At 37.7% G+C, this 27,700-nt stretch overlaps 1 protein-coding gene across 2 annotated transcripts; it reads left to right on the plus strand.

Annotated features, from left to right (window-relative positions):
• The first annotated feature begins 312 nt into the window (after positions 1 to 312).
• DIO2 (iodothyronine deiodinase 2) lies at positions 313 to 26,497 on the plus strand. Of its 2 annotated transcripts, XM_034418262.3 has the most exons (3): positions 313 to 3,197; positions 3,671 to 3,952; positions 19,327 to 26,497. In XM_034418262.3, exons 2-3 carry the CDS (start codon positions 3,731 to 3,733, stop codon positions 19,948 to 19,950), a joined length of 846 nt encoding a protein of 281 aa, XP_034274153.1. In that variant the 5' UTR covers positions 313 to 3,197; positions 3,671 to 3,730; the 3' UTR covers positions 19,951 to 26,497. The 2 variants fall into 2 exon arrangements, with proteins under 2 accessions (XP_034274153.1, XP_060543349.1); XM_060687366.2 differs by having other exon boundaries at positions 313 to 3,952.
• The last annotated feature ends 1,203 nt before the right edge of the window (positions 26,498 to 27,700 follow it).

Raw genomic sequence — 27,700 nt, forward strand, 5'->3', positions numbered from 1 at the left:
TTTTGTGCCTTCCGTTCCCTGTATCTTTGTACTTTAAAGTTTTTTTTCTGTAATATGGCAAGTATAGTAAAAACTATACAATATTTAACAGTCAAATGAAGTTAAAAAGAAATGGAGGAGTTTGAAGTGACCAGATCCATTATCAGTAAACTTTTTAAAGGAAAAAAAATCTTCTTTAGATGATCTCTGGAGTCCTTTTTTTATTGAGTTGAAGCTACAATATAATATTGTATTAATATTATATTAATGAAAATATTAAGATAGGGATTAAAAATTGCATTTTGGATCATTTTTTCTTTTGGCCCAATCAGGTGACAGTACCTATGAATCATGGCTGACCTTGAAAACTAAGCAGGGTAGGATGCTGGAGGATCCACCAGGATAATATCTTAAAACTATAGATTAGACTGGAAATTTGAAAAACAAAAAAACCTAAGAAAAAGTGGCAAACCATTTTCATATATGACCATGATGTTGCCAGGAATCAGGTATAATTTGAGAAAGAATTCATCATTTTACTCCTTTCTTTCAGGCAGAGTCTGAAAAGAAAATTGAAAGCAATTTCCCTAGGCCCACAGATGGAAGGGATCCTGTCCAAAGTATGGTAAAGTATTGGAATAAGAAGGATCACTGTCATTCAAAGTAATAAAAACAATTAAAGCAAAACCCCAAGGCTTATTTCAATATTTTGGTTCCCTCTTTACATTCCAGCTTATTTGGCCTATGGATGGGGAAAAAACAAAGAATGACTGACATGGATTAAGGTAGCAAACATTCTTTTAGTCTCTCAACATCTTAAAAGATAAACAGCTACAGTGAATCTTTCAGCTGGAATCTCCTCTTACCCTTTATTTAATACTGATTAAGTGACTTTATTTTGATTGATTGATGGGTGGATCCCAAGTTGTTCAAGACATCATATATAATTTTGTCTTTTCCTATGGATTATTGTCACAACAAGCCTGTAAAGCATCATAGATAGTGACTTGCATAGGGATGCCTATAGATTTTGAGGCAAAGATATATCATTTGTGCATGCTAGAGTCATTTGTCCAACCTTCTTCTGACTGAGTATCTTAGTACTGGAAATTAGGCATAATTGTTACTCCCTCTTTCCAATAAACAGTTTCCCCTTATGTTCAATTGGTCAGAATGTTTGTGGCTTGAGAGACAGGCATATGAAGGGAGAGACCCAGTTTAATCTGATAAAGTATGTCACATCTCTTTGATGTTGTTGTTCTTTTGTTCTAGATTCCCTTTCGGTATCAGATTGAAATTATCTTTATTCAATTATAATTAAATTATGTTTATTCGAATGTGATTTTCAAGAGGAAACGTCTCACAAACACTCCTGGGAAAATGTAGTGATATTTGTGGTAGTGAATACATTTTGTATTTTATGTTTAGCGTTTTGGTGAATCTGGAGTTTGATTCAGCAGTGAAATCTGGCCGGATCTATCCAGCTCACGCAACTGGTAGCGCCAGCAGTGAGAGGCTCCGCCCATCCACCAGGACATCATAATGTACTGTTTTTTACCGTCTGCACATGCGCAGAAGAAGTGCGTGCTCACACTCCCGAACCGGTAGCGAAGGTAAGTGCATTTTACCACTGGTTTGATTCGTATAGATGTTGAGATACAGTTCTGTTTTATGAGCATTTGGATGGGCTGGTGCATGAGAACGATTCTATTATCTAAGTCATAGTTTCATAGTGAATGTAGAGATCTAACTGCCTTTCAGTCCTTAGGTATCAATAGTAATCTTGTTTTAAAGTTAATTTTCTGAGAATGCTACAGGACTACATGTAGCATGAAACTACTTGTTTAGAATATACAGCAGAACATAAGAAAGTATAATAATATATAGATCTAAGAGATGGGTGATGGAGGTAAAACTAATATTAGCCTATGCCCTGTTCAGGTATACTACTGCGGGATGCATAGGAGAAAAAGATAATTCAGTCCACCCATTTTATGAGATTAGTTAAAAGGGGGGGGGGCATTCTATTGCTTCAGAGAAGAAGGCAGCCCTAACCCTATAACAAAACCTTTGGGAGGCATGTTGGCGGAGCCAACTGTTATCTGACACTTTCAGATACCTACAGCCAGGTTTCCACAGCTACACTGAGGAGGAGTCCGCTAACAGATTTTATCCTGATGCAAGAGAAGTCTAAAATAATCTGAGTTCCACAGGTCACCTTTCCAGAGACATTAGCTCTGTAAGTTTGCTTGTTTGCTTTTAAGTACAGAAGGAAATAGCCATGGTGAAGATAAATTAAAAGTTTATAAAATAGCATTTTTGAAGCATTTATCTAGAAGGAATGACAATGCTGCCTTTGAAATAAAGTATTAGTCAATGCTCAGTTTAAATTTGCTCTTCTCTTTCCTGTTCTTTTATTCTCTTACTTGAACAGATGAAGTCAGACTGGGTGTTTCTTGTGTTCCTTTAAATACCAAGAAGACAACAAAAGATATTTAAAACAGCTCACACTGATGTGGTTGATAGTTGTGGGAGGGAAATGCACCAAAATGTGCCCTTTTCTAGAATGTATCAGTCCTTACACCTTCTTGGAAAATACAAAGGGCAAAATAATAATGGGGGAAAGCCATAAAAGAGAAAGAGAAAAATTTTAGATAATAGAATACCCTTTTTCTGTCACTCTGTGTCATTTGAACATGCTTTCCCAAAGTTTGAAAGCATGTGTAAAAGACCGAGAAATGTGCATCTGAGGTATCTAGTTTGTGGAGGGTTTTTTTTGGGAACAACAAAGCAACATTCTTCCCTCCCCCTCCCTTCTTGTTCTAAAAGAGAGAGAGAGAGAGGGAGAGGGAGAGAGAGGGAGAGAAAGTTTTGAGAATTTTACTTTTCTATTCACTGTAGTCCTGGCCAAAGTAAAGCCCTCTTTTACATTGACGTCAAGATCTTTACTAAGATTAGGGTTTCATTTCTCTATTGCAGCAATTAGCCAGGGAATGTATAAAAGGCTTGAGGGAACCAAGCGAGGACTCCAGAGGAAAAGCACTTTGTACCACAGGCAGATAGCGAGAGGCAGAGAGACGGAAGAGTGGCAGGGAGAGAGAGGCTGAGCAGAGCCAGCCCAGCCAGCGAGGGAAGAGCAGAAAGTTTGTGTGCAAAGACTTTCCTCTAGAGCCCTCCCTTGACAGGAAAAAAAAGTATTATTTCACCTGATAGCTCCGGTAATAAAAGAATGAGAAAACTACTGAAATAGGAGAAAATTAGAGGAAAGTTAGCCTGTTCCGTTTCAATTTTAGAATTACAGGCAATTGGCAGCCCAGCTCTCTCTCTCTCTCTCTCTCTCTCTCTCTCTCTCTCTCTCTCTCTCTCTCTCTCTCTCTCTCTCTCTCTCTCTCTCTCTCTCTCTCTCTCTCTCTCTCTCTCTCTGTTTAGAGGACTGCAAAGGGCTTCTGGCTAAGTAAAAACAACAGTAGTTTGAGTTAGAGTTTTTGAAAAATTAAAAGCAGCTCAGGGTGGAAAAACGTTCATGTTGGCGTGGTGCTTCCCTTTTTCTTTCTTTTTTCTTTTTCTTTTTCTTTTAAGTGGCTCTACTGAAGTGAGAACTGAGCCAACTTTGAAAGAGAGCTAACGGAGCACTATGAATTTTTAAAAAGCCCCTTATGTTTTATTATTTTTTATTATTGTTTTTCATGAGGGCACACAGGGTATGAAAAGGGAACTCAGAGGAACTCCTTGAAGAGGAAGAGCAAGCAACATGGGTTTGTTAAGCATTGACCTGTTGATCACACTTCAGATCCTGCCGATTTTTTTCTCCAACTGCCTTTTCCTCGCCCTCTATGACTCGGTGGTCCTCTTGAAGCACATGGTGCTTCTTCTCAGCTGCTCCAAGGCTGCACGTGGTGAATGGCGAAGGATGCTCACATCAGAGGGCTTGCGCTGCGTCTGGAATAGCTTTCTCCTAGATGCCTACAAGCAGGTAAGTTTGGGGACAGGCATGGGCTGAAGACCAAACTTCTGAAGAGAGTCCTTGGGCTCCACTGCAGAGAGAAAGAGGTATTAAAACAGCATGTGTGTGAAGTTGATATAATGTTTACTAAATCAACACAAGAATTGTAAATATTACTATCCTAGGCATTTAGTGCAGAATGTATTAAGTTGCCATCTAATTTTGGTACCATCTCATTTGTTTCAGTGTTGTTTTATTGAGATATACATTCATATTCTAATTTAGTTGCTTGGGTTTAGTTATTCTGTTTTAAAAACCTTTTCTGTGGAGATCACTTCCTGAGTAATTAATAGCATTATATTAAGGTCTCGGAGATTGCATTATTACTTTTATTGGTGATTTTCTTTGTGCCCTCCAAACACTTCTTTTCTAGTGCATATTAAAACACACACACACATACACATAGAATGTGTGACAAATTCTGCTGTCTTTCTTTTGTGAATATAATGGTAAAGTTAGGTGAGTCCAAAGATACGTAGAACTTCAGATTTAACAGACAAATTTCTCATACTGCCAGCTATTAAAATTAACCAATCCTGAGAATGTATGTATTGTCACTGTTTAAAATGGTAGGCAGAATTGATAGGAAATCAAACTTCTTTACCTCACTTGTTTCCATCTGCAAAATGGAAGTAGCCATACACTGTTTTTCTGGCCCAATTTCCATTTTGCATATGGAAACAGTGAAGTGGAGAAGGTAATTGTCAGTTATTGAACTAATACATATATCCCTTGCAAGAAAGTGCAGGTTGTCCTTGTATTTTGCAAGAGGAGCATAAACAAATTCAGAAGAGTATGTACAAAGGTTTTCAATACTTGTAGTTAATTAACTGATTGGCTGATTTCCCCCCCAAAAAATCATCATTGGGGGGAACTTGTCCTATTGACATCATTTTATGGCTTGATATTTCCCCAACTGCTGACAAAGCAGAAAACTTAAATTCCTAGAAATTGATTTTCTGAAAAAGAAAAAAAAACCCTGAAAGAATAATAGCCATCTTTCAGCTAGAGTGAGCATTCCATACAGAATTTGAATACAAAATTCAAATAAGCCTTTGTTATGTTATTTGAGATAGATAAATCCAACCTTTTCATTACCTTTGATAGGAAGACACTTGATTTTGGTTGGTATCAAAGGTGATTTTTATTTTTGCCAAAAAAGTTATTCAACAGATTTTTCCATTTTAGCCTTTTCTGTGGTATATGTATACTTCTGAGGGATCTCTTGCACCATGGAGAGCTCCCATGGTAGTATCATCAAGAGTAAATTGGAGTCTTAGGTACCCAGGGATAACTCTCTGCATATGTTTCCCCTTTATAGATAAAATTATTCTTTAATAAAATAACTCTCACAATGTTCAATAAATGTTTTAAGATAAACAAAACATTTTTACATTTCTGTGAAAACATTTTTCTGCTTCTGTGTAATCCTGTGGTAGGAAATATTTTGTCAGAATTATTGACAAAAGAGTTATTGGTATCTTGAAGTTTGGGAATATACATCTTGAAACTCTTTCACTGCAGAATTTATACAGAAGTGTAGACATTCTACAAGGCAATAGCGTAGAGGCAGACCTATATACTACTATATACCGTAGTGAATGTTGTGCTCAAATTTCAGCCACTTGCTTTGTTTAACTTTCTTTCCAAGAAAAAAAAAAGGCTCAAGATATTAATATTAGGTGGATTCACTGGGCTGATATTGTTCCCCAACAGAGAGAATGTATTGGTGTTAAAAAAGAATCAGAGAATCAGATTTTATGAAGATTTAAAATTGCAAACGTATGAATTCATTCGGGGACATTTTAATACCTTGACCTATATTAAAATTTCGCCTGGAGTAGTAACCCCCCCCCCAACCACGGTATTTGTCTTGTTTGAAGAAGTACATACCACAACACTTTTTGAAGTAGTATAAATCCTGACTGTTTTGAACTGTGCACTTGAGTGAAGTACTCCTATGGGTATCTGGTGCTCATCATTCTGCTGAGGAGAATTATGCAATACATCATAGTGACTTTAATACAATAACCTGTAAAATATATTTTGTAATCCTGAATCCCTTCCTCCAATGTAGTTTACAAGAAATGCAGCCTAGGTTTCTTGAATGCTAACAGTTCCAGTAGTCAGGCAAGCAAACAAATATTTCCCTTAGGCAAATAATAGCATCTTCATGTTATAACATCTTTATGTTATTAAAATTCTTCTCTCCAGTTCTTCCTGCTCCTACTCGGTAATATATTAATAAACACCTGTTGGTCAATGCATTCTTTGAAGCATTTTTTTGCATCTGAAATTTTCAAGCGTTCTACCAAGAAACAATTATACAAACAATATTTTGATTAATACCCAACTTTAATACATAGGTGAACATATGAAAAGTATTTTCTTGGAAATTCCCATATTCTAAATCAACCTATGCCCCCCCATTCAATTTCTTCTGTTTTATCCATTTCTGCAGCAGACACAAAGACTATCATTCATAGAAGTACTGGAGATAAGATTTCTTTGAAGGTCATACTATTCTGCAAGATGCTTATGGGAGAACAAAACAAAGGTCTATACTAGACAAGATGGGCAAATAATTTAATTAAAAACTCCCAGTGATGTTTGTATGAAAAGGATATACATATTACAAAGGGATGGCTGTATTTTCCTTATACCCTAGAGCAGTGTTTCCCAAACTTGGGAACTTTAAGAAGTGTGGACTTCAACTCCCAGAATTCCCCATCCAGCATGGCTGGCTGTGGGATTTTGGGAGTTGAAGTCCATACATCTTGAAGTTCCCAAGTTTAGGAAACACTGCCCTAGAGCAAAAAGGAGAAAAAAGGATGATGTACTCTGCTTGAGTCTCATTTTCATAAAGTGTTTCCATTTTCTACTCAACCGCACCACTAATGTGTTTGAGCAAAACCCAGCTAACCTATTCCACAGTCACCATAGTCAGGCTATTCAGTTGCCTGTCAGGAAAAAAAATGCTTTGTTTTCACCACTAATGGCAGCAGAAAACCAAGAATCTGTTTTCAGATTGTCAATAGATCGTGCCAATTAGCTGGCCAGTGTAAGAAGCCAATGGACTTTCCTCTGGTTCTGCAGAATTTTTGCATTTGATAGTTTCATGCAGCCATACAGTAGATGTAGGTTGCTTGTCCTGGTCCAGTATAAAAAATATGCAACAATCTATGTCAAAATACTATAAATTGGATAGTTGATGAACCAAATGGAATAATCTTTCTTATTAAAGGGCCAGGTACCCAATCTTGAAATACACTTGGATCTGATATTGAAATGATGATAACAATTTTCTATTAGGTTAAAGAAACTTGCCAATTGCTATCCTATTTAGAGAAAGATGATTTAACTATAGTGACATATGTATTTTCAATGTCATAATGAACATAATGGTACATAATGAACTGTTCTTAAAATTAGTTTACAAGCTACAATTGGCAGGAAGAATGTTTGTGGGTACTAGTTACACAGATTTTATTATATCTATTCAACAGTGGTTATATTAGAGACCTGTTTGCCTCCAGGCCTAGTGCAAAATGTTGATTTTATTTAAAAAATATTTCAGACCATGTAAATTGAAAGATGGTCTGTGTTTATTTCAATCCCTAGCAGCATTAAAATCAGCATCAATTATTATACTCTGATCCATCATAAAATCCCTTGGTAGTAGACATCCAAGACAAAGTTTTTCTTTGGTGGCCCTTTGCCTTAGGAAGTCTTTTCCTATCACTGTAATCTTTAAATACGTTTTCTGTTCCACATTTTAGACTTAATATCAAAATGCTTATCTACTGCTATATTTTATTCATTTGATTATATCATCTTGTTAATTCCCTTGCGAGAGCAGGGTGCCAAGAAAGAAAGGCTAAAAGCTTTAAAATAAATCAATACTTTATGCATCTCATTTTGCACTGGAGCATCTTAGAATGTGTATGAATATGATTTGGAATAGCACAGCAAAATAACTAAAAGCAACTGAGCTGATGTTCAGACTATATTGAGAGATGGGTAATTAACATTGCACTAACACCTGTTCTGAGTTGAGCACTTGTTTCTTCCCTTCTCTTCAGCAGGCTATCTCTGCCCAGAGCAGAAAGAAGGAACTTAGTTGTGTTATTAGAAAGCTGGCCTAGTGGGCAAACTCTGTTAGAAGCCATGCTGAAATTAAAATTCAAAGTAAAATAAGTTTACTTACTGGCCAATACAATATGGAATAATTTGTTGTTAAAACTGCTACTTACAGATTATGTTTCATTAGATAGAGTTATTGATGATTCCCTTCTATTTGCTCAATTTTTTTTCCTTTGGGTATCTAGCTTTAGTAAGTGCTTTCTACACTGAACTTTGTTGAACATTGCTTTCGATTTTGAACACCTGCCAGGTTCAATGGTGTTCTGTTTTCCACTGTTCCCACCTTATTATTTGAAAAGCAGCCCCAGGAGGCAAGCGCACCCTATGTTGCATAGAGTGGTTCTTTATAATAGGGCTAATTATCATAATGAGGGTTAATAGAGTTTATAGGGTTTACAGTATAACACTGGGTTACTTCACATTTTAGAATAAGAGGTCAAAGAAAGGGCTTGTTTCTGAGAGCACTACATATACTTGCTCCAAAAGGTACTATTAGAATGGAAAAGGCAGTTGTATTTTATTAAATACTAGCTGTACCGGCCACGCGTTGCTGTGGCCCAGTCTGGTGCTTCAGCTGGGCTAAAAGAGCGAGGCTGAAGTTCCAAAGTCTCCATGAACATTTGGTGGGCGTGGCCAACTCGACGTCACTCACTTTCATAAATCACATGACAGCCCCCGAGCCATGCCTACCCAGCTGGTGATTAGGGCAGAGAACCAGTTGTTAAAAAACAATGGGAACCACAAAATCCTCCCTCTCTGTCTCCCCCTCTCTCTTTGTATCTCTCTATGTCTCTCTCTCTCTCCCCCCTCTGTATCTCTCTATGTCTCTCTCTCCCCCCCTCTCTCCGTATCTGTCTCTGTCTCTCTTTCCCCCATATCTCTCTATGTGTCTCTCTCCCCCCTCTGTATCTCTATGTCTCTCTCTCTCCCCTCTCTCTGTATCTCTCTGTTACTCTCTCCTCCCCTCTGTATCTCTCTATGTCTCTCTCTCCCCCCTCTGTATCTCTCTATGTCTCTCTCTCTCCTGCTCTCTGTATCTCTCTCTCTCCCCCCCGTATCTCTCTCTGTCTCTCTCTTTCCCACCCTCTCTTTCTGTATCTCTGTATGTGTCTCTCTCTCCCCCCTGTCTCTCTGTATTTCTCTATGTCTGCCTCTCCCTCTCTCTCTGTTTATCTCTGTCTCTGGCCCGGCCTCTTCTGCATCCCCCACCATTGCCCTTTCCTTTTCAGGCCAGGCCTTCGCACCTCTCTGCACCACAGCAGAAACTCGGGAGCCCCCTCTGTCCTCCCTACACAGATGTGGAGGGAGGGGGTGCGGCAGGAGTTCGAGGCTGGTTTGGGGCTTCCTGCCTGAAGGAAGAAAGCGGCAAAGCCAGGAGCCACGCACACCCCACTGGACCCCTGCTGTGCAGTTCTCCTCTCCCACATGCCAAGGGCAGGGGAATGATTAAATCCCCCGCTCTTCCAGGCGAAACAAAGGAGGGCTGGCCATCCTCCCTCCTGGCCGTTTCCGTCCCCCGAAGCTCCCCGGAGCCCCTTTTCTACCAGAGGCCGAAATTTTTGTGTAGGCTCCATGAACTGCCAGAGCGCCCACCTGGGAATCAAAGGCAGCACTGGTCAAAGGCGACCCTGAGGCTCCAGTTGCCTCCATCTCCCGCTCACCAACCGGATTCGCATAGCGCCGGTTAGCGGCTGGTCTTTCTGACCTCGGGGCCCATGGTAGCGCTGGGCCAGGCGCGATTCGGGCCAGGTGAGGGATGGAGGGTTCCCGCTCGGACCCAGTCAGCCGGGTGTTCTTTGGAGGGAGCCCAGAGAGCGGCTGGCGAGGGGGATGGACAGCAGCGGCGGGCGAGGCTAGTTCATGGGGTGGCCGGGGGAGAGGGAGGTTAGAGCCAGGCTCGGCCGGGCCCCGGACAGCCCTAGAAGCACCAGCTGCGAAGGCTTTCTGGCGGGGAGCCGGCTGCCTACCTGCCGAGCCTGGTGGCAGGAGATGGCCCTCGGGGGCCAAATGCGCAGTTTCTTAGAAGCAATATGGAGAGTCTAAATATAAGGAGCAGAAATCTGTTGAGCGTAATCAGGGCTGGGAGGCTGCCATATTGGTTTTACGTCCAGCAGATGGTGCTGTTTTTCAATGTTTGTCAACATGTTTCAATGTTTTCCAATGTTGTTCATGTTTTTACCTGTCACAGGTATGACATGTATATAATATAGGTATATAAAAACACACCCGTAGTCGAATGCAACGTTGTGTCAAAATTTGAAAGCCATCAGTGAAGAACTTTCAGAGATGTGCGGTTATGAACAAACGGACATTTACATTTTTATTTATATAGATTATGAAAGCATAATGCTGCCCCCCCCCCAGCAGTATATGTGCAAGATATCCACACTTGTCATCATTTCTATAGGTCAGTGATGGCTAACCTTTTTGCCATCGCGTGCCAAAAGCAGGGGGAGCGCGGTGGGGTCACACGCACATGTGCCCACATCCATAATTCTATGCACCCCGCCCCCCGTGCTCACTCCGCTTTTGGCACAGTGGGCCCAGTAAGCCTGTTTTTTGCTCTCCTCAGGCTCCAGAGCCTTTCTAGGAGCCTAGGGAGGGCAAAAATGGCCTCCCCCCCCTAAAGGCCCTATGGAGGCCGGAAACAGTGTGTTTCCTGACTTCTGGTGGGCCCAGAAGGCCCAAAAATCAGCTGGCTGGCGCACGCATGGGTGCCAGAGCTGAACTCGCATGCCCACTGATATGGCTCCATGTGTCACCTGTGGCACCCGTGCCATAGGTTCGCCATCACGGCTATAGGTCATCCAATATAGGCTTAGTGCCACCATCTTTGACCTGTATATATAATATATGTTTAGAATTTATACAAACAATATTCAAGTCATTGCTGGTCTTTTGTGGGAGCTATAGATGAAGTAATGTCACCCTTTTCATAAGATCGTGCTTCAACCATGCCTGGAATCTCACTTTATAAATTCCAGGAATAAAGATAGGAATAACATTCAGCAAAAATTCATTTTCAAGGATGTTATCATTCCGTGATTGCATAAATAGCATGGCATGTATAAATGTCCAATTTTATAACAATTGCAAAGCAGATGTCCCATGCTAAGTGGGACGCTAGAAAATAAAAGTATAGTTGAATCTTTATTTTATGGATAGGTGATGAAAAGGATGTGATTCTTAGTAGAAAATGCAAGGAATCCAAAGGTTCATGCAATATACAGTACACTGAAATTTCCTTTCTTTGATCTTAATCTGTATGAATTTTCCTGAAATCCCAAAGATATTTTTTTCTGCTTCTTTGCAAATAAAGAGTCACTCAGGCTCAAACTGGAATTTCATATAAATATGAAATATAAAATATGATCTTTTTCTGAACCAGACCAAAGGCCTATGTATTCCAGCACCCTATTTGGTCAGGGATCTCTGGGAAATCCACCAAAGAGAAGAGAAGCCAAAGCTCTCTGCTTTTATCTCTGAGCAACTAGTGTTTCAGTCATAAATGCAGAAAAATAGAACGCTGGCTATATTACTATTCTATAATGGTCAGTATGACCTCAAAAGCTTTGTAGTTGAAAATAGAAAGACTTTGTCTATTTGAGTCTATAAAGACTCAAACGACTTTGTAGTTGAAAATAGAAGTACAGTAACAGGAATTAAACCCATGATTTTCTGCATGTGAAACATGTGCTATACTACATCTACATGACAAATTTTAATAGATTTTAATCAATGCTATGGTCCTATGGAATATCTGGCAGTACAGCCACTTTATTTCTGGTTCAGTGATACTGCAGAGGGCTAAAATAAACAAGGAATCATTGTAAATCATTGTAGCAGAAGCCCAGGAACTTGGGGATGGGCATTAGTAGAAACTCTCTTATCATCCAGAGTTTCAAATTCCCTACTCCCTTTGAGGTTAAGGTGCCATTGCACCATATTACATATCAAAGCTTTTAAAAGAGAAAAAGCTCAGCTTTATACTTCCACTATATTTATTAATTTGTTGTGAAATCAAATGCTGGATTAATTGAAGATGGGCACTAGCTAGATGCCATTTTTTTATGGTTCCATATTAATCAGAGGGAGCACTGATTAACTAGGAATTATGGTATTTGTTAAATTTATGCTATATTTTGTTCTGGCATTAAGGAACTATACATAAAGCTATCTCCATCTTCCCCCACAACAAGAAGTAGATTGGGCTGGGAAAATATGACTGACCCAAAGGTGAACTTCCATGGCTGATGGTGGACTTGAATGTAGCTCTCTGTTACAACTTCAACACACTAATGACTATACCAGACTAGCTCTCAAATGGCAATGTTGAGGACATTTGTGGGTGAGTGCAAAGGTTTCTGAGGATTTCTGAAGTAAAAAATTGTATCTTAAATTATAGTTTTATTTTAAGAACCAGAGCCAGGAGGTCAAGAAACCTGATACAGCTGGGTGAAGAGAAAGTGCAGCATATACAGTGTATATCTTTGTTTATATATGATTAGAGGTTACTATGATTCTTCTTACAGCTTTTCATGGTTTACTGAAAGCCCTACAATGATTGCAGATACCTCAAACAATTCCTGAGATCAGAGTCAGAAATGCTACTTGAGGGTCTCATTAACACAAGATCAAGTTGACCAAAGTCTCATCTTTATAGATCAGGAATTGAATCATTTTGTATTCTGTTCTCAAGGTACAAAGAAGCCTTTTACTGAAATTTAACCTAAAGGGCATTAAGTCAGTGAAAGGTTGCAGCATAAATTTGCTTAAATGGGTGTGCTTTTTTCTCTCATGGTTTGTAAGGCTTCCAGAATTTCAGTAGTATGGGTGCACCCTGTATTTCAGATTAGGGCATTTATAAGAAAAATGTCTGAAGGTCCAGAAGACAATAATATATTTGCACACATCAGGCATGTGTGGCACAAAGATAACATTAATTCCTAGAAACAGGAGTTCTACTCTCCTCTAAACTCTATTTCCCTCAGATCTTTTCTTAGGTGTCAATTGGCATACCTATTTAAGGCCCTTACTCTCTATGAGCAAGAACGGAAGAAAAAACCCAGCAGCCAAGAGCAATTGCCCTGGTTTGGAACATCGCCATCAAATTGTCAAAGGGCAACTCTTGTTCCAGGTGCTGGTATATATATAGAATTTTGTTGGAGGTGGGCAGTGGGGCAAGCCAATATGTTTTTACAATCTAATTTAGCAGTCCCCTTACCTCTCTCAGTTGAACAATGCATAACTGCTGCCTTCAGAAAAAACTTGGTCCCTGGGAATTAGAAGTATTTAAGGAACTGTAAAGAAAACCAATAAATTATTCCAACAGTGGGAGAAGGATCATTTCAGCTGTCAATAATAACCTTGTAGAACTTCTCCCCTGTGCAACACTTTCTATGTTTGTAAATGAAATGTAAAGCATTTCAGTGCCTTAAATTGATATATGATCATAAGCATGTATTCACATGAGGTTCTGTGTAAGTTTGTACTTTTGGAAAGTTGTTAGAATGTACAAGTCTGAGAAACATTTCTTGCTTAATGTCTCTTCATGATTTGATTCTTGGAGAGAATGTCTCTGCAATACTTTCCTAAATGACATCTCACTAAATCTCACTAATATCAAATATGATGGAATATAGCATCATCGTAGAAGCAGTATGTATAAAGACAGAAAAAATACTGTAAGGAAGAGTGGGTGGGATTCTTTGTAACATGTCTGTCTGACATACTGGTCAGAGATATTTTGGCAGGCTTTTAGGGCAGTAGAACATAGCCTTTTAGCCTATACCCATTTGATTCCATCACCTTTGCTTATTTTGTCCTGGAATTCAAGGAAGTGTCTTTCCTTGCATTTCATGTGAAAAACTTGTGAAAGAAACTATTTTTTAAAAAATATTTTCCAGTAGTTCTAAGTCCAAAATAGCCATATTGGATGCTTAATTGATAACAGTGCCTAACTTCTCCAGAGATGACATACAGAGCCATGAATAATGTATATTGCAAGAGAATTAATTTTAGCAGAATATTCAGGTGAAAATATGCACAAACTGTTTCTGAAACACAAGACCTCAGATTGTTTCTCATGTTACTTTGATGTAGAATGGGATCAGTTTATGTCATTTCAAATAATTCACTACTTGCTTGAGTTTCTTTGATACTGTTTTTGATAAAATAATATAATTCCTAACTTGAGAATGACAGTGTCCATTTCAATCTCATTTTTGGCTGAAATAATTATTTGATCTATGAATAAATAATCATTATATCTAAGCCAGGAATCAGAAACCTGAAGCCCCAGTGCTTCCTAATTTTTGGAAATCCTCCATGCAATTTTCAATCAGGTACCAAAAACAGTAGAAAGGTTTGGAATGATTCCAATGATTTGGAAGGAAGAAAAATTCAGAAACTGCTGTAAAGATTCTGAGATAGGCTTAATTTTATTTAAATGTCCTAAACTCCAAACTTCGTTACCTCTCTACACTTTATACATCCTCTATAAAAATGTTAGATGCAGCCTCTGGCCATCAAAAATTTCCATCTCTGATTTGAGTCAAGAAAGTTCTGAAGTCTTAATAAAACCATTTGCTCTTCCAGATAAAGCATAAGAAACTTTAACATTTAGGACCTCTGTGTGGTTACCATAAGGAATCATTTGAACCATTGGAAAGTGTCAGTTGTGGGGGAGACAGATGTAGTGATTCTAGCCTCTGGTAAGGGCAAGGAAATGCCATTTTGGGAAAAAAAAATATTTCCACTCATAGCTTCCAGCATCTGGCTCTTTAGAGGTGTGGCTTTCCAGGAACTGTATATAATGAATAGGACCATTGAAGAGCACAGCAAAATTGTGGGTCCTGTCAGAGAAAAACAACAACACAATAGCAGCTATGAACTGTTCTTGTGCCAGTAGCTGTGAAGATTTGGATGAATCATTGTGAAATGACAGACTATTAAGAACTTGGATGTCTATGAATGGAACAAAATAAAAAGAGTAAATCTTCAAATATTTCTGACTGCTCAAAGGAATTCTGAATATAACTCTAATATATTATGTCTGGGTTTAAATGACTGGTGCCTGAGCCGATTGATTATTTGGCAACATCTCTTTTCTGCAAGGAACTGACACAGTCTGACAGTCTAACCCCTATGGAGAATTTGAAAAGACTTAAAGTTGTTCCTTAAAGAGGGAGAAAATTGTGTAAAGGGTAGGATATTTTGTTCCTGAATGCTACACTGGCAATTCTAATTCCAGTCAGTGATTTATGAATCAGACTCTTGTCTCCCTGCCTTTGACACCTCATTTTTCACTTTGCCTGCATAAGCAAGCCAATCATGGTCTTGCTACTGAATATAATATTAAAGAGGGATTCCTTAGACTTAGAGTATTAAATAAAACTGCATAGTGAACTGTATTTACAAAGCAACTTTCATTTAGTAGGGTAATGACCATGATCTAGGCCAGAAGTTCCCAATCTTGGCAACTTAAAGACATGTGGACTTTAACTCCCAGAATTCCCCAACCAACTGGCTGGGGAATTCTGGGAGTTAAAAGTCCATGTGTCTTCAAGTTGCCCAGATTGGAAAACTCTGATTTAGGCAGACAAATTATCTATTGCTAATAGGTAAGATTCAACTGGGTTTTGATATGAATTGAATTAGTCCTGAGATAAATAAATGATAGTGTGACTTCATTGATGTGTAACTGGCTTATGGAATTCACTTCCAGTAGAATTTACGATATTTAGATGTATCTAAAAAAAATGAGGAATTTACCAGAAGCTGCCAGTATAAGCTAAATGTATCCCAGTACAATTTAAAACTATGCAACCGCAGCTCACCTTGTAGCAATAAAATCAATAAATCAATTATGCATTCATCCTTTTCACTGGCCAATCTTCAGTAGAGTGAAGGAGAGAAGTCAAAGAAAGCATGGATAATTTGAACTGCTGCTTTCAGTTCAACAGAGCTAGTGGTGGAAGAGCAGCATCCTATCTTCCCTACAGCGGAGAATTTGGTGAGACAGAAATTCAATCCCATTTTCATAGAGCTCCATGGTAGACTATGGAACTAGCTTGTTAAAAAAGAAGTCCATGGTTATAGAAAAAGAAAGCTGGAGCCAGAAATATTGCGTGTGAGGGAAATTTCCTGGGTTTGCTTCTCAGAACTGCTCTCTTGCTGCCTTTGTCTGTAATTTCAAAAGAAGTTTGGCAGAGAAATTTTTTTTTTAATTTATTTATTTTGGATGACATTTCACTGTGGCGCGTTGTAGGTATTTTTCCAAGAGCTAATTCCACCCTCTTCAGTAATGAATGACAACAACAAAGAAACCAAACAATCCCTCGAAATGGATGTCAATCCCATCTCTCAACCTGCTAGAATAAAGATGACCTTTGGGAAATGTTACAGCTTCATCAAGACCAATTAGCAGGAGATGCAGCCAGTTGTGTCTAAGCATTAACTACTAGTTAGGATTGGCTTTTTGGAGTGGCTAATGCTAGCACAGAACAAGGCACCGACCTAATTACTCGTTGCAAGAGCCGAGGAGGCCTTGTGAATGTTTGCTTGGCAAGCCTGTCTCATTAAGGACAATTTTTCCAAACAAACACAAGAACTTCTAACAGCAAAAAAAAATGATAACCTGTGGCCACAAGATTTCTTTTGCTTATGTGGGAAACTCAGTGATGCAATCCATACTAGGGGATGCCCTGGTTTCTTTCCAGATATGTGATGACGTGAAACTGGTATTATTTATTTCCTGAGTCAGTTGTGATCCCTTGATTGGAAGGCACTTGTTAAATATTCCTTTGTTAGAACATAATTAAACCAATGTCTCAGCACCAAGAGGGTTTGATAAATGAAAGAACAATGATAGCAAAGATCCTGGATATAGAGTTTTTCCTTCTTCTTCCAGATTTTAAGTTCCCAATTTTTAAAGAATGGCATTAAATATTGCTTAGTGAAACCTTCAAAATGGAAATACTATCATACCAATTTTGCTTTTTATAATTTGGAAAAACAAACAGGAAGCCACAACTGACAGAACTAGTTTTATATATAATACAAATTGACAGTCAGTTTGTTCTAGTGATTAAGGCACCAGGCTACAAACAGGAAGACTGAGTTCTACTCCTGCCTGAGGCATGAAAGCTGGTTGGGTGACTTGGGACCAGTTAGTCTCTCTCAGCCAACTCACCTCACAATGTTGTTGTTGTGTAGAAAATAGGAGGAAGGAATATTAGGTATGTTTGCTGCCTTGGGTTATTTATAAAAATAATAAAGACGGGATAAAAATAAAGAAATAACTATAGTTATTTCAACAATTCTGGTTTTGATTGCACAGAGTGGTATATTGTCTTGGACATACATGTAGCATGGTCTAGAACCGGGGTGTCAAACTCACGTCATCACAGCAGTGTCATGTGACGTATCAGGACTTTTTCCCCTTTGCTAAACCGGGTGTGGGTGTGGCCAGCGCGTGACGCATCTGGCCCAAGGGCCAGGAGTTTGACAGCCCTGGTCTAGAAGCTCACAGGATGACTTAGGTTCAATAGTTTCTCTTCAGCCACAACAAAGTTGGGCGGGGGGGGGGAATAGAAAGAAACTATATATGGCATTTTGAGCAAAAAGCTCAATAGAAAACAATGAAATAAACAAGGTATGTTAAATCATCAATAGCTTTGCCAGGGTACAGAACTGAATTTCATATGGGTAATGGTATCTTCATTTTAGCCATATATATATACTACAGAGAGAAAGAGAGAGAATACATCAATGTTCTAATTAGCATGCTAGTTAAGTATGAGCTGAATGATACATCTATTAAGTGGATCCACAGCTGGTTTGCAAAGAATACTTTAAAATGTTTGTCATATCCTCATCAAATTAGAGCGAGGTTTTAAATGAGATGGCAAGGAGTGCAGTCCTGGACCAGATACTTTCTACCAGTTTTATTAATGACTTGAATGACAAGGTGGTGAAAATGCTTATTAAATCTGGCTATGACACATAATTGGATAGGATAATTAAAACCCTTGAAGAGATATGAAGTTCAAATTGATCTTGATAGAACTGAGAAAAATAGATTCAAAAAAATAGACCAAAAAGGGGAAGATTTATTTTTTAATCTAGGAAAATGAAATCAATGCACAGCAATAAGATCAAGGATAGATGGCCTGGCAACAGCCCATGTCCAAACGACCTTGAGATTGTAGATTATCATAACCTGAATGTGAGTCAGCAGTGTAAAATGTCTGCAAAATAAATAAATACATGCATACATTCCAGGCTGCATCAATAGAAGTACAATACATTAATCATGATAATCTTTCCATTTTATTTTGAATTAGTCACACTTCACATCACCTGTGCAGTCCAGTTTTGAATGCTACACTTTAAGAAGATTCAGACAAATTAAAATGGGACAAAGAAAGGCAAAGGAAATAATTGGGGAGTTAGAAACCCAACCCTAGGGAGGGAATTAAAGAAACGAAAGTATTTAGCCTTGAGAAAACTAAGGGGATTCATGATAGCGGTCCTAAATGAAAAGAGTAGGCCACACTCTGTTTTCTATAATTCCATTAAAAATGATTAAAGACAGATTCTATCAGGACCACATGTGATTTTTCAATATTTTTACATTAATGTGGCCCAAAGTGTGTCATGTTCCCCACGCAAGTCCTAAAACTAGATAAAGAGGACCCAATTAAGCATATGAATCAAAAATATTATACTTCTTTGTTTTATTTACTTGTCAATACCTACTATAATGTGAAATACTCAATACCATCACAATTTATTTATTGAGGAAAATGATTTGCACTTGATCTGCCTGACAGTGGACTGGTGGAGTTGATACTGCAAATAGTTTCATGATATTATCCAGCCTGGTCAGCATCAACAGTTGATTTTTGTTTTTTTAAAAAATCCAAGAAATGAAATTTTCCAATTATACATCTTGGAAATATTAGACTTACTATTTTAAAAGACTGATTTTTAATCTATTATTGATATTAGTATCTATGCAACTGTATAGTATAATTGTTGTCAGATAACTAATGTAAAACAGGAAGTGCATGCTATAATTTACTTCTGAATGGGCTCAGAGGTGGAGAAGCTAACAGTTTTTGTTTAATAAGGGGGACAATGCAAGATAAATAACAGCAAGTCATAATAATTGATTATATTTTTGTTTTAATTAATAGGTGAAATTGGGTGGAGATGCTCCTAATTCCAATGTCATCCACATACCTAATGGCACTGTTGAAAGCAGCAGCAACAACTGCAGATGGAAAAGCTCCATGGGAAAATATGGTAGTGAATGCCATCTCTTAGACTTTGCCAAATCAGAGCGCCCACTTGTAATCAACTTTGGGTCAGCTACTTGACCTCCCTTCACAAACCAGCTGTCTGCCTTTGGCAAGTTGGTGGAAGAGTTCTCTAGTGTGGCTGACTTTCTGTTAGTCTACATTGATGAGGCTCACCCATCAGATGGCTGGGCTGCTCCTGGTATCTCATCTTCATTTGAAGTCAAGAAACATAGGAACCAAGAAGACAGATGTGCTGCTGCTCACCAGCTTCTAAAGAAGTTTTCTTTGCCACCGCAGTGCCAGATAGTGGCTGATTGCATGGACAATAATGCCAATGTGGCTTATGGAGTCTCCTTTGAGCGTGTATGCATTATACAAAGACAAAAAATTGCTTACCTGGGGGGGAAAGGCCCTTTTTTCTACAATCTTCAAGAGGTTCGACTTTGGCTGGAGCAAAACTTCAGGAAAAGATGAAATCCAAATTTACCAGATAAGAAGTCAAGAGGACTGTCCTTTTAAAATAACGCAAAAAGAAAACAAGTTGCATTTTGTTTTGAATAGGATTTTTCTGCTTTTGGGGACAAAACAGGCCTAGTAAAAAGTTTAAATGCACAAAGTGGTTACAAACAACAATGAATTCTCAGTTGCTCTCTGAAAAAGAGCTGAGATTTTTTTTCCTTTCATAGAATAAGACTTCTGAGTTTTTTTGTGCCATGAGATGTAGAAGCACCCAAAACCATTATTTCCATAAGGTTTATGAAGAATGAGATAAAAATCACTTTGTCCTTCAGAAATCATCCTGTTACATTCCATCATAGCATGTTCAGAATCTAAAGCTTGCCAGTTATCATGAAACAATTATTTTAGTTTGTTGTAGTAAAGTACCATTTGGTAGATATTCCAGATTCCAGCATCTTCTATAAATCAGATAGTTAATTGCTTTCTTAATTGCTAAAATAAGAACTGGTATTCACTCTGCTTTAATACTTTTTGTTTTTGCAATGTAGTATAGCTTGCAATTTGGAAATCTTTTACTTTGATTCTAACTCTTTCAGTGTTTCAAAGACAAAGAATTCTGTAAGAGCAGGTTATACCCTAACTTGCATTGCATGATTAAGCTGAAATATCTCCTAGCAACAGTCATCATGGAAATTACTTAGGCTGTTCTGAATCTTAGTTTATATCTCCCAAAGTGAATTTCTTAATAATTTTGAAGTAGTGAAGACTATTGTGTTTTGAGCCAATTCAGAGAATCTAGCTCAAATGGATTTCTACCATTCGTTATCTATAATAGAAATAATTTATGTTGAAAAACTTGTCTCAATCAACTGACAGTTTCTTTTGTCTGCCCCAAACCCAATTCTCAGAATTTTGTTGTGAAAATCACTATTAGACTTATTCTGTCTGAGCCTGGATATATCCAGGACAATTATGCAATCAGGTGTGCAATTGATTTCTCCTATCCAATTCCTATAACTGTTTTGTGAAAAGCATGCTTCAGTAAATATCACTTATTGCAAAAAAAAAAAAAAATAGCTTGTGCTTTCTGCCAGCAGAAACTAATTTTTGAAAGTAAGCTCTTCAGGCGAAAAACATTAACACTTGAAGTATTTTCTTTCAACTTAAACTTAGCCTTTAAGGCTCATCTCATGGCCATCTTATTTCTCATTATCACATTATTTGGGGGTGGGACACACAAGGATTTCAGAGGGTGCAAACTACCTGTAAATCTTCATCCTTTGTTGATTCCCACATGGAGCTTTCACCTGGTGGATCATTACAAGTGAAAAAGTGGTTGGGATCATGGAAGTGGTATGGGTTGGTATTTTGTATTGGATCACATAAGGAGCAATCATGAGAACATTACCTTGCATTCTTTCTGCACTGAGGTAATGTCTGAGCAATGTATTGCAAGGTTATCTCCATGTAAGAAAAAAAATATATTGTGTGTATCACCATCTTTTGGGAACGTTGATGGGAGAATGCCCAGAATCATATCCAATATAGAAACAAACTTGTTTTATGTTAAGCCTGGATGCATGGATGGAAACTTTCAGACTTGCCTTCTTCTTCTTCTTTTTCTTCTTCTTCTTTTTTTTTTTACAAATTCAACAACAGTGCAGTTAATATTAGCTGTTAGTGTATAATTTTTTTAAAAAAAATAATTTATTGCATTTGAAAATAGTGCAAGTGGTGTATCTTTCTGTGAGGATAAAGAAGGAGAATGAAAAATGAAAAAAAATGAAAAGGGGAAGACATGCTACTTTATTGGGACTGAGATTTTATTCATTAATTAATGTGGTTGGCTTGATGCAATTCTTGTTGATGCATTGTTTGCCCTTCAACCCAATAACCTGAAATTAGCTTTTAATCACATTAATTTAATGTGAAACAGACTTCAGCTTTAGAACTGATGAACTGCAGAGCTGTAGAAAGCTAAATCCTTTGTCCACCTTCCATTTTAAATAATAATAATTTCCTCTTAAATACTAATTTTGGCCTCATAGCTACTATCCCTCTTCATCTGCCTGTCTCTCTATCCCACCCATTAAATGGATGACAAAAATGGAATGAGTGTTAATGAAATAGTTGGGATGTTCGAATTTGGAAGAAGATGACAAAGTGGAATGGTTTTGAGAGAAGGCTGGGTGGTATTTTCCCAATAGATCTTCTGCACAAAATGCATTGAAATAAGTAAAGTGAGTAGAGTAGCCCTGTTAGCACAATGGATCCATTTGCCCATTTTTATTCAAAGTGCATAAAGATTGTGAAAGAAAAGAGAAGGGGTAAAAGTCCTTTTCTGAGGACAAAACTCAGAGAAGGGCGAGAAAGCATTAACAAGCAATTAAGTTTTCACTGCTTCCTTATGGTACCATTGTTCTGATATTGGTCAAGAATTCTTTTAATACACAATACATGTTTTAGATTATGTTCCCCTCCAATGAAAGGATACAAACTTGACAGTGGCATATGAATGCTATTTTTTTTTCTGTGTCCACTTTTTTCTTTGCTTCTCTTTTACAGGAGTACAACACATGGGCACACAATTATAGAGAAAGATGTCAGAGGAGCCGAGAATGAATGTACTAAAAGGCTGACAGATGGTGGATGAGGAGGTAGCATATGTTGTTACAGTTTGAAAAATTTAAGGACTTGGTGAAGGTATAGAGGCAGACAGTTGCAGGAAAGTAGTATTTTAATTTAGGATGGGGAGCATTGCTAAAATATGAAACTAGCAATCATTAATATAAATGAAATGCTCATCTTTTCAAACAGTAACCTGTTGGCAGGGACACAAAACATATTTCTTAGCAAATAATTTCAGTGGCATTCTTTTAAAAATGATCTTCCAGGGAGCAGATTCCCTAATGTTTCACTTAAATTGGTTTGGTTTTTTTTTTTTTTTACTTCTCCTTACTTTGCCATTATGACATACCGGTAGTTCTTGACTTATGACTGTAATGGAGCCTGGAATTTCTGCAATATGGCATGTTGATTGTAAGTCAAGGCCACCACAGGACAGACCCAATTTTAGCACCATTTTTGTGGCAGTAATTAAGTAAATATGGTGGTCATAAAACAACCCTGAAACCATTAAGTGAATGCTACAGTTATTAAGCGAATGCCATAATTGTTAGGTGAACCATTGTCTGCAATGGCAGTTTTTGCTGGAAACCAGCTGTAAATGCTGATTTCTGGTTTAAAAGAATGTATAAATCACAGTTGTGTGATGGTGGGACAGATGGCCATAATGCAGGCAAGTTCACCAATGCCCAAAATACAATTATGTGACTGCTGGGGGTGGGGTGGGGGGGGGAGAGACAGTCATCAGAACTTCAAACCTGAATTGCAACAACCATTGTAACTTTTGTTGCTAATTGAATGGTCATATGTCAAGGACTATCTATATAATTTATCAATTGAAGGCCTTATTTCTATTCATATTCATTTAATACTTAGGCAGACAGATTCTAGGTGAATTACACTTTGGGATTGCTATCTAATCCACATTCTGCTTCAGGCAGCCTTTTTGACTTAAGATTGGATCCCATCTAAGGCTCAGTACAGAACAATTGTGCTGATAAAGAGGTTTTCCCCTACTGTATGTCTAATAATAATGAACTGTTAAACCAGAATGGCAGTTTAGAGCTTGAACTGATTTTATTTGTTAGTCATCCAGGTGCCATAAGAGTCCTGGTTGCTTCTGAAATCCCATTCTCTGCATATTGACTATGTTTATTCACCCCGCATTTACACATCTCAAAATGGCAAGTACCTTCTCAGATCAATTGATGCAGCAGTCTGAGAAAATCACAATTATTTATTTGATTACATCTAAATTAACTATGTTACAGAATGTTGTCATCTTTTTAACAAAAAGAAGACATTTAGTGCACATCTCATTTTTCCACTGATTTATACCATTAAAACCTTTGTTTTGCCATTGTTCATGTAAATCATTCTGTTTTGAATAATTATTCAAATTATTCCTTTATATATATATATATATATATATAAATGCTTTCTTTTCAAACCTGGGATGGAAATGAAATAAACAAAACAAAAGCACTATTTTGGATAGAGACAAAAATGGTTTAATTTTTATGCTCTTTGTATTCATTATTTATTGCAAAGGCTTTTTTTTAAGCATTGCAAACCTTCACCCTTCTCCCCATTAGCTCTCTTTTATATAAGAGTTTTATAAGACAGAAAGACCAAAACATTTTGTTTGATTGCCGGATTATGCCTTAACTCAAAAGGGCTGAAACCGACTAACCTTTAATACAATTTAGCACATTTAAAACATACAGAAATTTTGATTTGGTGTATCGATCAGTATCATAATTGTTACAAAGCTAGAGAATAACAGAGTTGGAAGGGACCTTGGAGGTCTTCTAGTCCAGCCCTCTGCTCAAGCAGGAAACCATATACCATTTCAGATAAATAGTTGTCCAGTCTCTTCTTTAAAACTTCCAGTGTTGGAGCACCTACAACTTCTGGAGGCAAGTTGTTCCATTGATTAATTGTTCTAAATGTCAGGAAATTTCTCTCCTTAGTTCTAGGTTGCTTCTCTCCTTAATTAGCAACCTAGAACTAACATTTTAAAGCTCTGTTCTAGCACTTTATTTTCTTCCCTTCCCTGTGAAAAAGAAAGGGGGGAAAATCTAGACGAGAATATATTTCTATCCCAGACAAAACTATTAATGAAAGAAATACTGAGGGGTTTAGACCCACATTGTAAAAAAGCAGCCCTTGGATTATCATGACTTTAAAATAAAATATACAACTCTCAAATTTTAGACAGTTAAACTTTAACATGTGCTTTAAATGTTTCTCAAACAACATATGTATAAGCAGAGTGGGCATAGAATGGTGTTCCTGCATTCCATTTCATTATTCAATTGGGTTCAAAGAACCTCAGTACTGCAAAAGCAGTAACTTGAAAAATGTCACTTGCAAAACTACAAGTTTGCACTCAAAGTTGGCACTGAGCTTGGTCAATCTTTAAAAGATCAGTGTAGTCCAAGGAGATTTAGTTCTTTTCCCCACCTCACAGTGATGTGTTTTCCTTCTGGCCACAAAAAGGGAGGAAAACATGTCTCTTTGCAAAAATCACTGCCTCCATGCTTCCAAAATGAGTTGCTGCTTTCACATGTGGCTGTGGGAGCTGCTATGGGAAAAAACATGGTGATAGGAATAAGTGCAGGAAAGAGGGAAGGGGAAAGGATCTCTGTCTCCTTAGATTTTTTCCTTTCCAGCAAGTGAAGAATATAAGTAGGAATTCCAACCTTCTGGGATGCCTTCCAGATCGCTATACTGATCCAATCTAGGAAAAGAAAAGAAAACAAATGTGGGCTGATGGGAAGTTATTTTCCCTCCATAGCTACAGTAGACATGGCCAATGAAGCACAAGGCTCTGCGTTTGGATAGGACAGGGCTCTCCTGCAGTGGATTTATTAGAGCCATGCACTTTGTCAACCTTTCTCAGGCTGCTAAAATCAGAATGTTCACTTGGGAAATTGCATTGCATTTTCCAAGGGAAAAGATGACTTTTCTATCAGATCACTGATCCAGTCTCAGTCTGATACCAAGATGGAGATTCCATTGGGAGGACACGTCCTCAACATATAGTTAGCAGCAATCTCAATGTTGAGACAGGGAAAATGTATAGGTGAGACCCCAATCTGACTTGAAATCAAATATGATCAGAGCTAGATCCAAACCATTCTACACAATGGCTGATCTAGTATTCAGTCTTAGATGCCACTTAGGAAACAAGCTCTGTTTTGTCTTGTATTTTGAGCTCTGTGAAAGTATAATACGTGAAAAATGGATTTCACACATCTTAAAATTAGACTAGCAGTATACTTTGCTTATATTTTTCATTTACGACAAGGCACATCCGTGAATCAGATTCATACTATTTTTAAAAATAAAACATACTATAAATCTGTGAGAAGGCTTAAGGTGAGATCACTTATATGAAGGGTATTTGCTAAAATATATTTTTGTGAGCTTATTTGGTGTTCTGTGTGATCTTTTGTGTTGGCAGATGTTGGCTTTAGATCTTTAAAACCTACATTCAATAATATAACCAAAGCAATAAAAGATGTATCAGGTAGGGAATACAGGCCAGTCATATTCATTTCTTTACCATAATCAACTCAGAACCCATATTGACCAAACTTTAACTGGACCCAAGACTTGGTTTGCAAAGATGAGAAGTTTGGATGAAACAGAGATGCTGGTGTTTTCATGAAGATCACTAACAAAAGAGCACCATGCTCAGTTGGTGATCAGATGCTTTCTATACTGGCATTTCTTTGTTCTTCTTATATCTCTGGGTTTAGAAATGTGGGTGTGTTTGAAATCCATTTGATAGGAGTCCTGGGTCAATATGGTGGAGAACATTTGTTTATGAGTATGCTTGTTTTATTCTTAAATGTCATAAATATTCTCTTTGTAGAAAAATGAGCAAATGTTACAATATTGGTGCTGTATGGACCATATACTTTATAGAACTGTTTTTTCTCCTTGTATTTTAATAAAAGTGGAAGAAAAACAATACATACTCTCTCTCTCCTTTTTTAAATTATTGTGTTTCTGAAGGCAAGATGAAAACCATAAATATCCACTTTAGATTGTGCAAGTTTTGCAGTAGCCTGATTTGGGATGGTCCAAAAGTGGTATTATAGATTCATTTAATGTAAATGAAAAAAGAAAATATAAAATCTGGCTGAAGCCCAATTCGTTCAGATTTAATAATCAAGATTGGAGCCATAGTGAGTAAATTGATGTGAGTGGAGGTGGGGAGGGGAAAGCCTTTAGATGTCTCTTTATCAAGAGCTAGATAAGAAGAAGAAGGCAGCAGAGGAGATGAGCGACCTCTCTAACAATAATATATATTTGGCTACTCAATCTTTTCTTAGTTAGTATTATGAGTCTAGGAGGATCAGTTGCAACCACTATTGTTTCTCTCTATAATACCTTTGGGTTTGAGCCCTAAGGCAGCATGAATGACCCCAAGGCCTGTGAGATCGTAACAGCAGCAACTACCTGGACTGAAATTCTGTTTGATGCCAGAGCATAAAATGTTGTTATTAAATAGAAAGTTCAGTATTAGTTGCTTGGGCTTACCATGATACATACTTACACCAAGCCCATTAAATTTTCAGTATCACTGATTTCACCGGGAGAGATTTAAGCACATGTTTAATACTCCAATTGCAAGCAATAAAGCATAAAATATTTTAAATTGGTTGAACCATGATATCTGGCATAAGTGACTTTTTAAAAACATGCAGTTTAATCCAACGGTTTATACGTAATACAGCTATGCTGCACTTTGAATATACTATTCCACATCCTTTCCCCCCCGAAATGAAACAGGTACCAGATTTCTTTAATTCAATTAGATGTACTTAACAGTGCAATCTTATACAAAAATAAATCCCACTGAACTTCCTTACCGTGCCACATACACAGAAAATTAAAGGAACCTTAATACTGAGTAGCACCATTATTACTGGAGAGGAAGACTCGTGCAAATGAATAAGGAGCAAATAAGAGGATATAAGTGCTGCCAACATACATTAGAAGGTCATTAGCATTTTTTTCTGCCAGCTAAATACTTTTGAGAAAGCAGGTAGTGACCCTGTTGGCCACTGGCTCATTCAGTTAATTTAAGTATGGATCAAATTGATCTTAATATTTTATTAATTGATAAATTAATGAATAATGGAGTAATAGATGAATAAGCCTCATCTCT

This window comes from Pantherophis guttatus, chromosome 1 (assembly GCF_059756535.1).
Source record: "Pantherophis guttatus breed Tessera chromosome 1, ASM5975653v1, whole genome shotgun sequence".
Classification (NCBI taxonomy): domain Eukaryota; kingdom Metazoa; phylum Chordata; class Lepidosauria; order Squamata; family Colubridae; genus Pantherophis; species Pantherophis guttatus.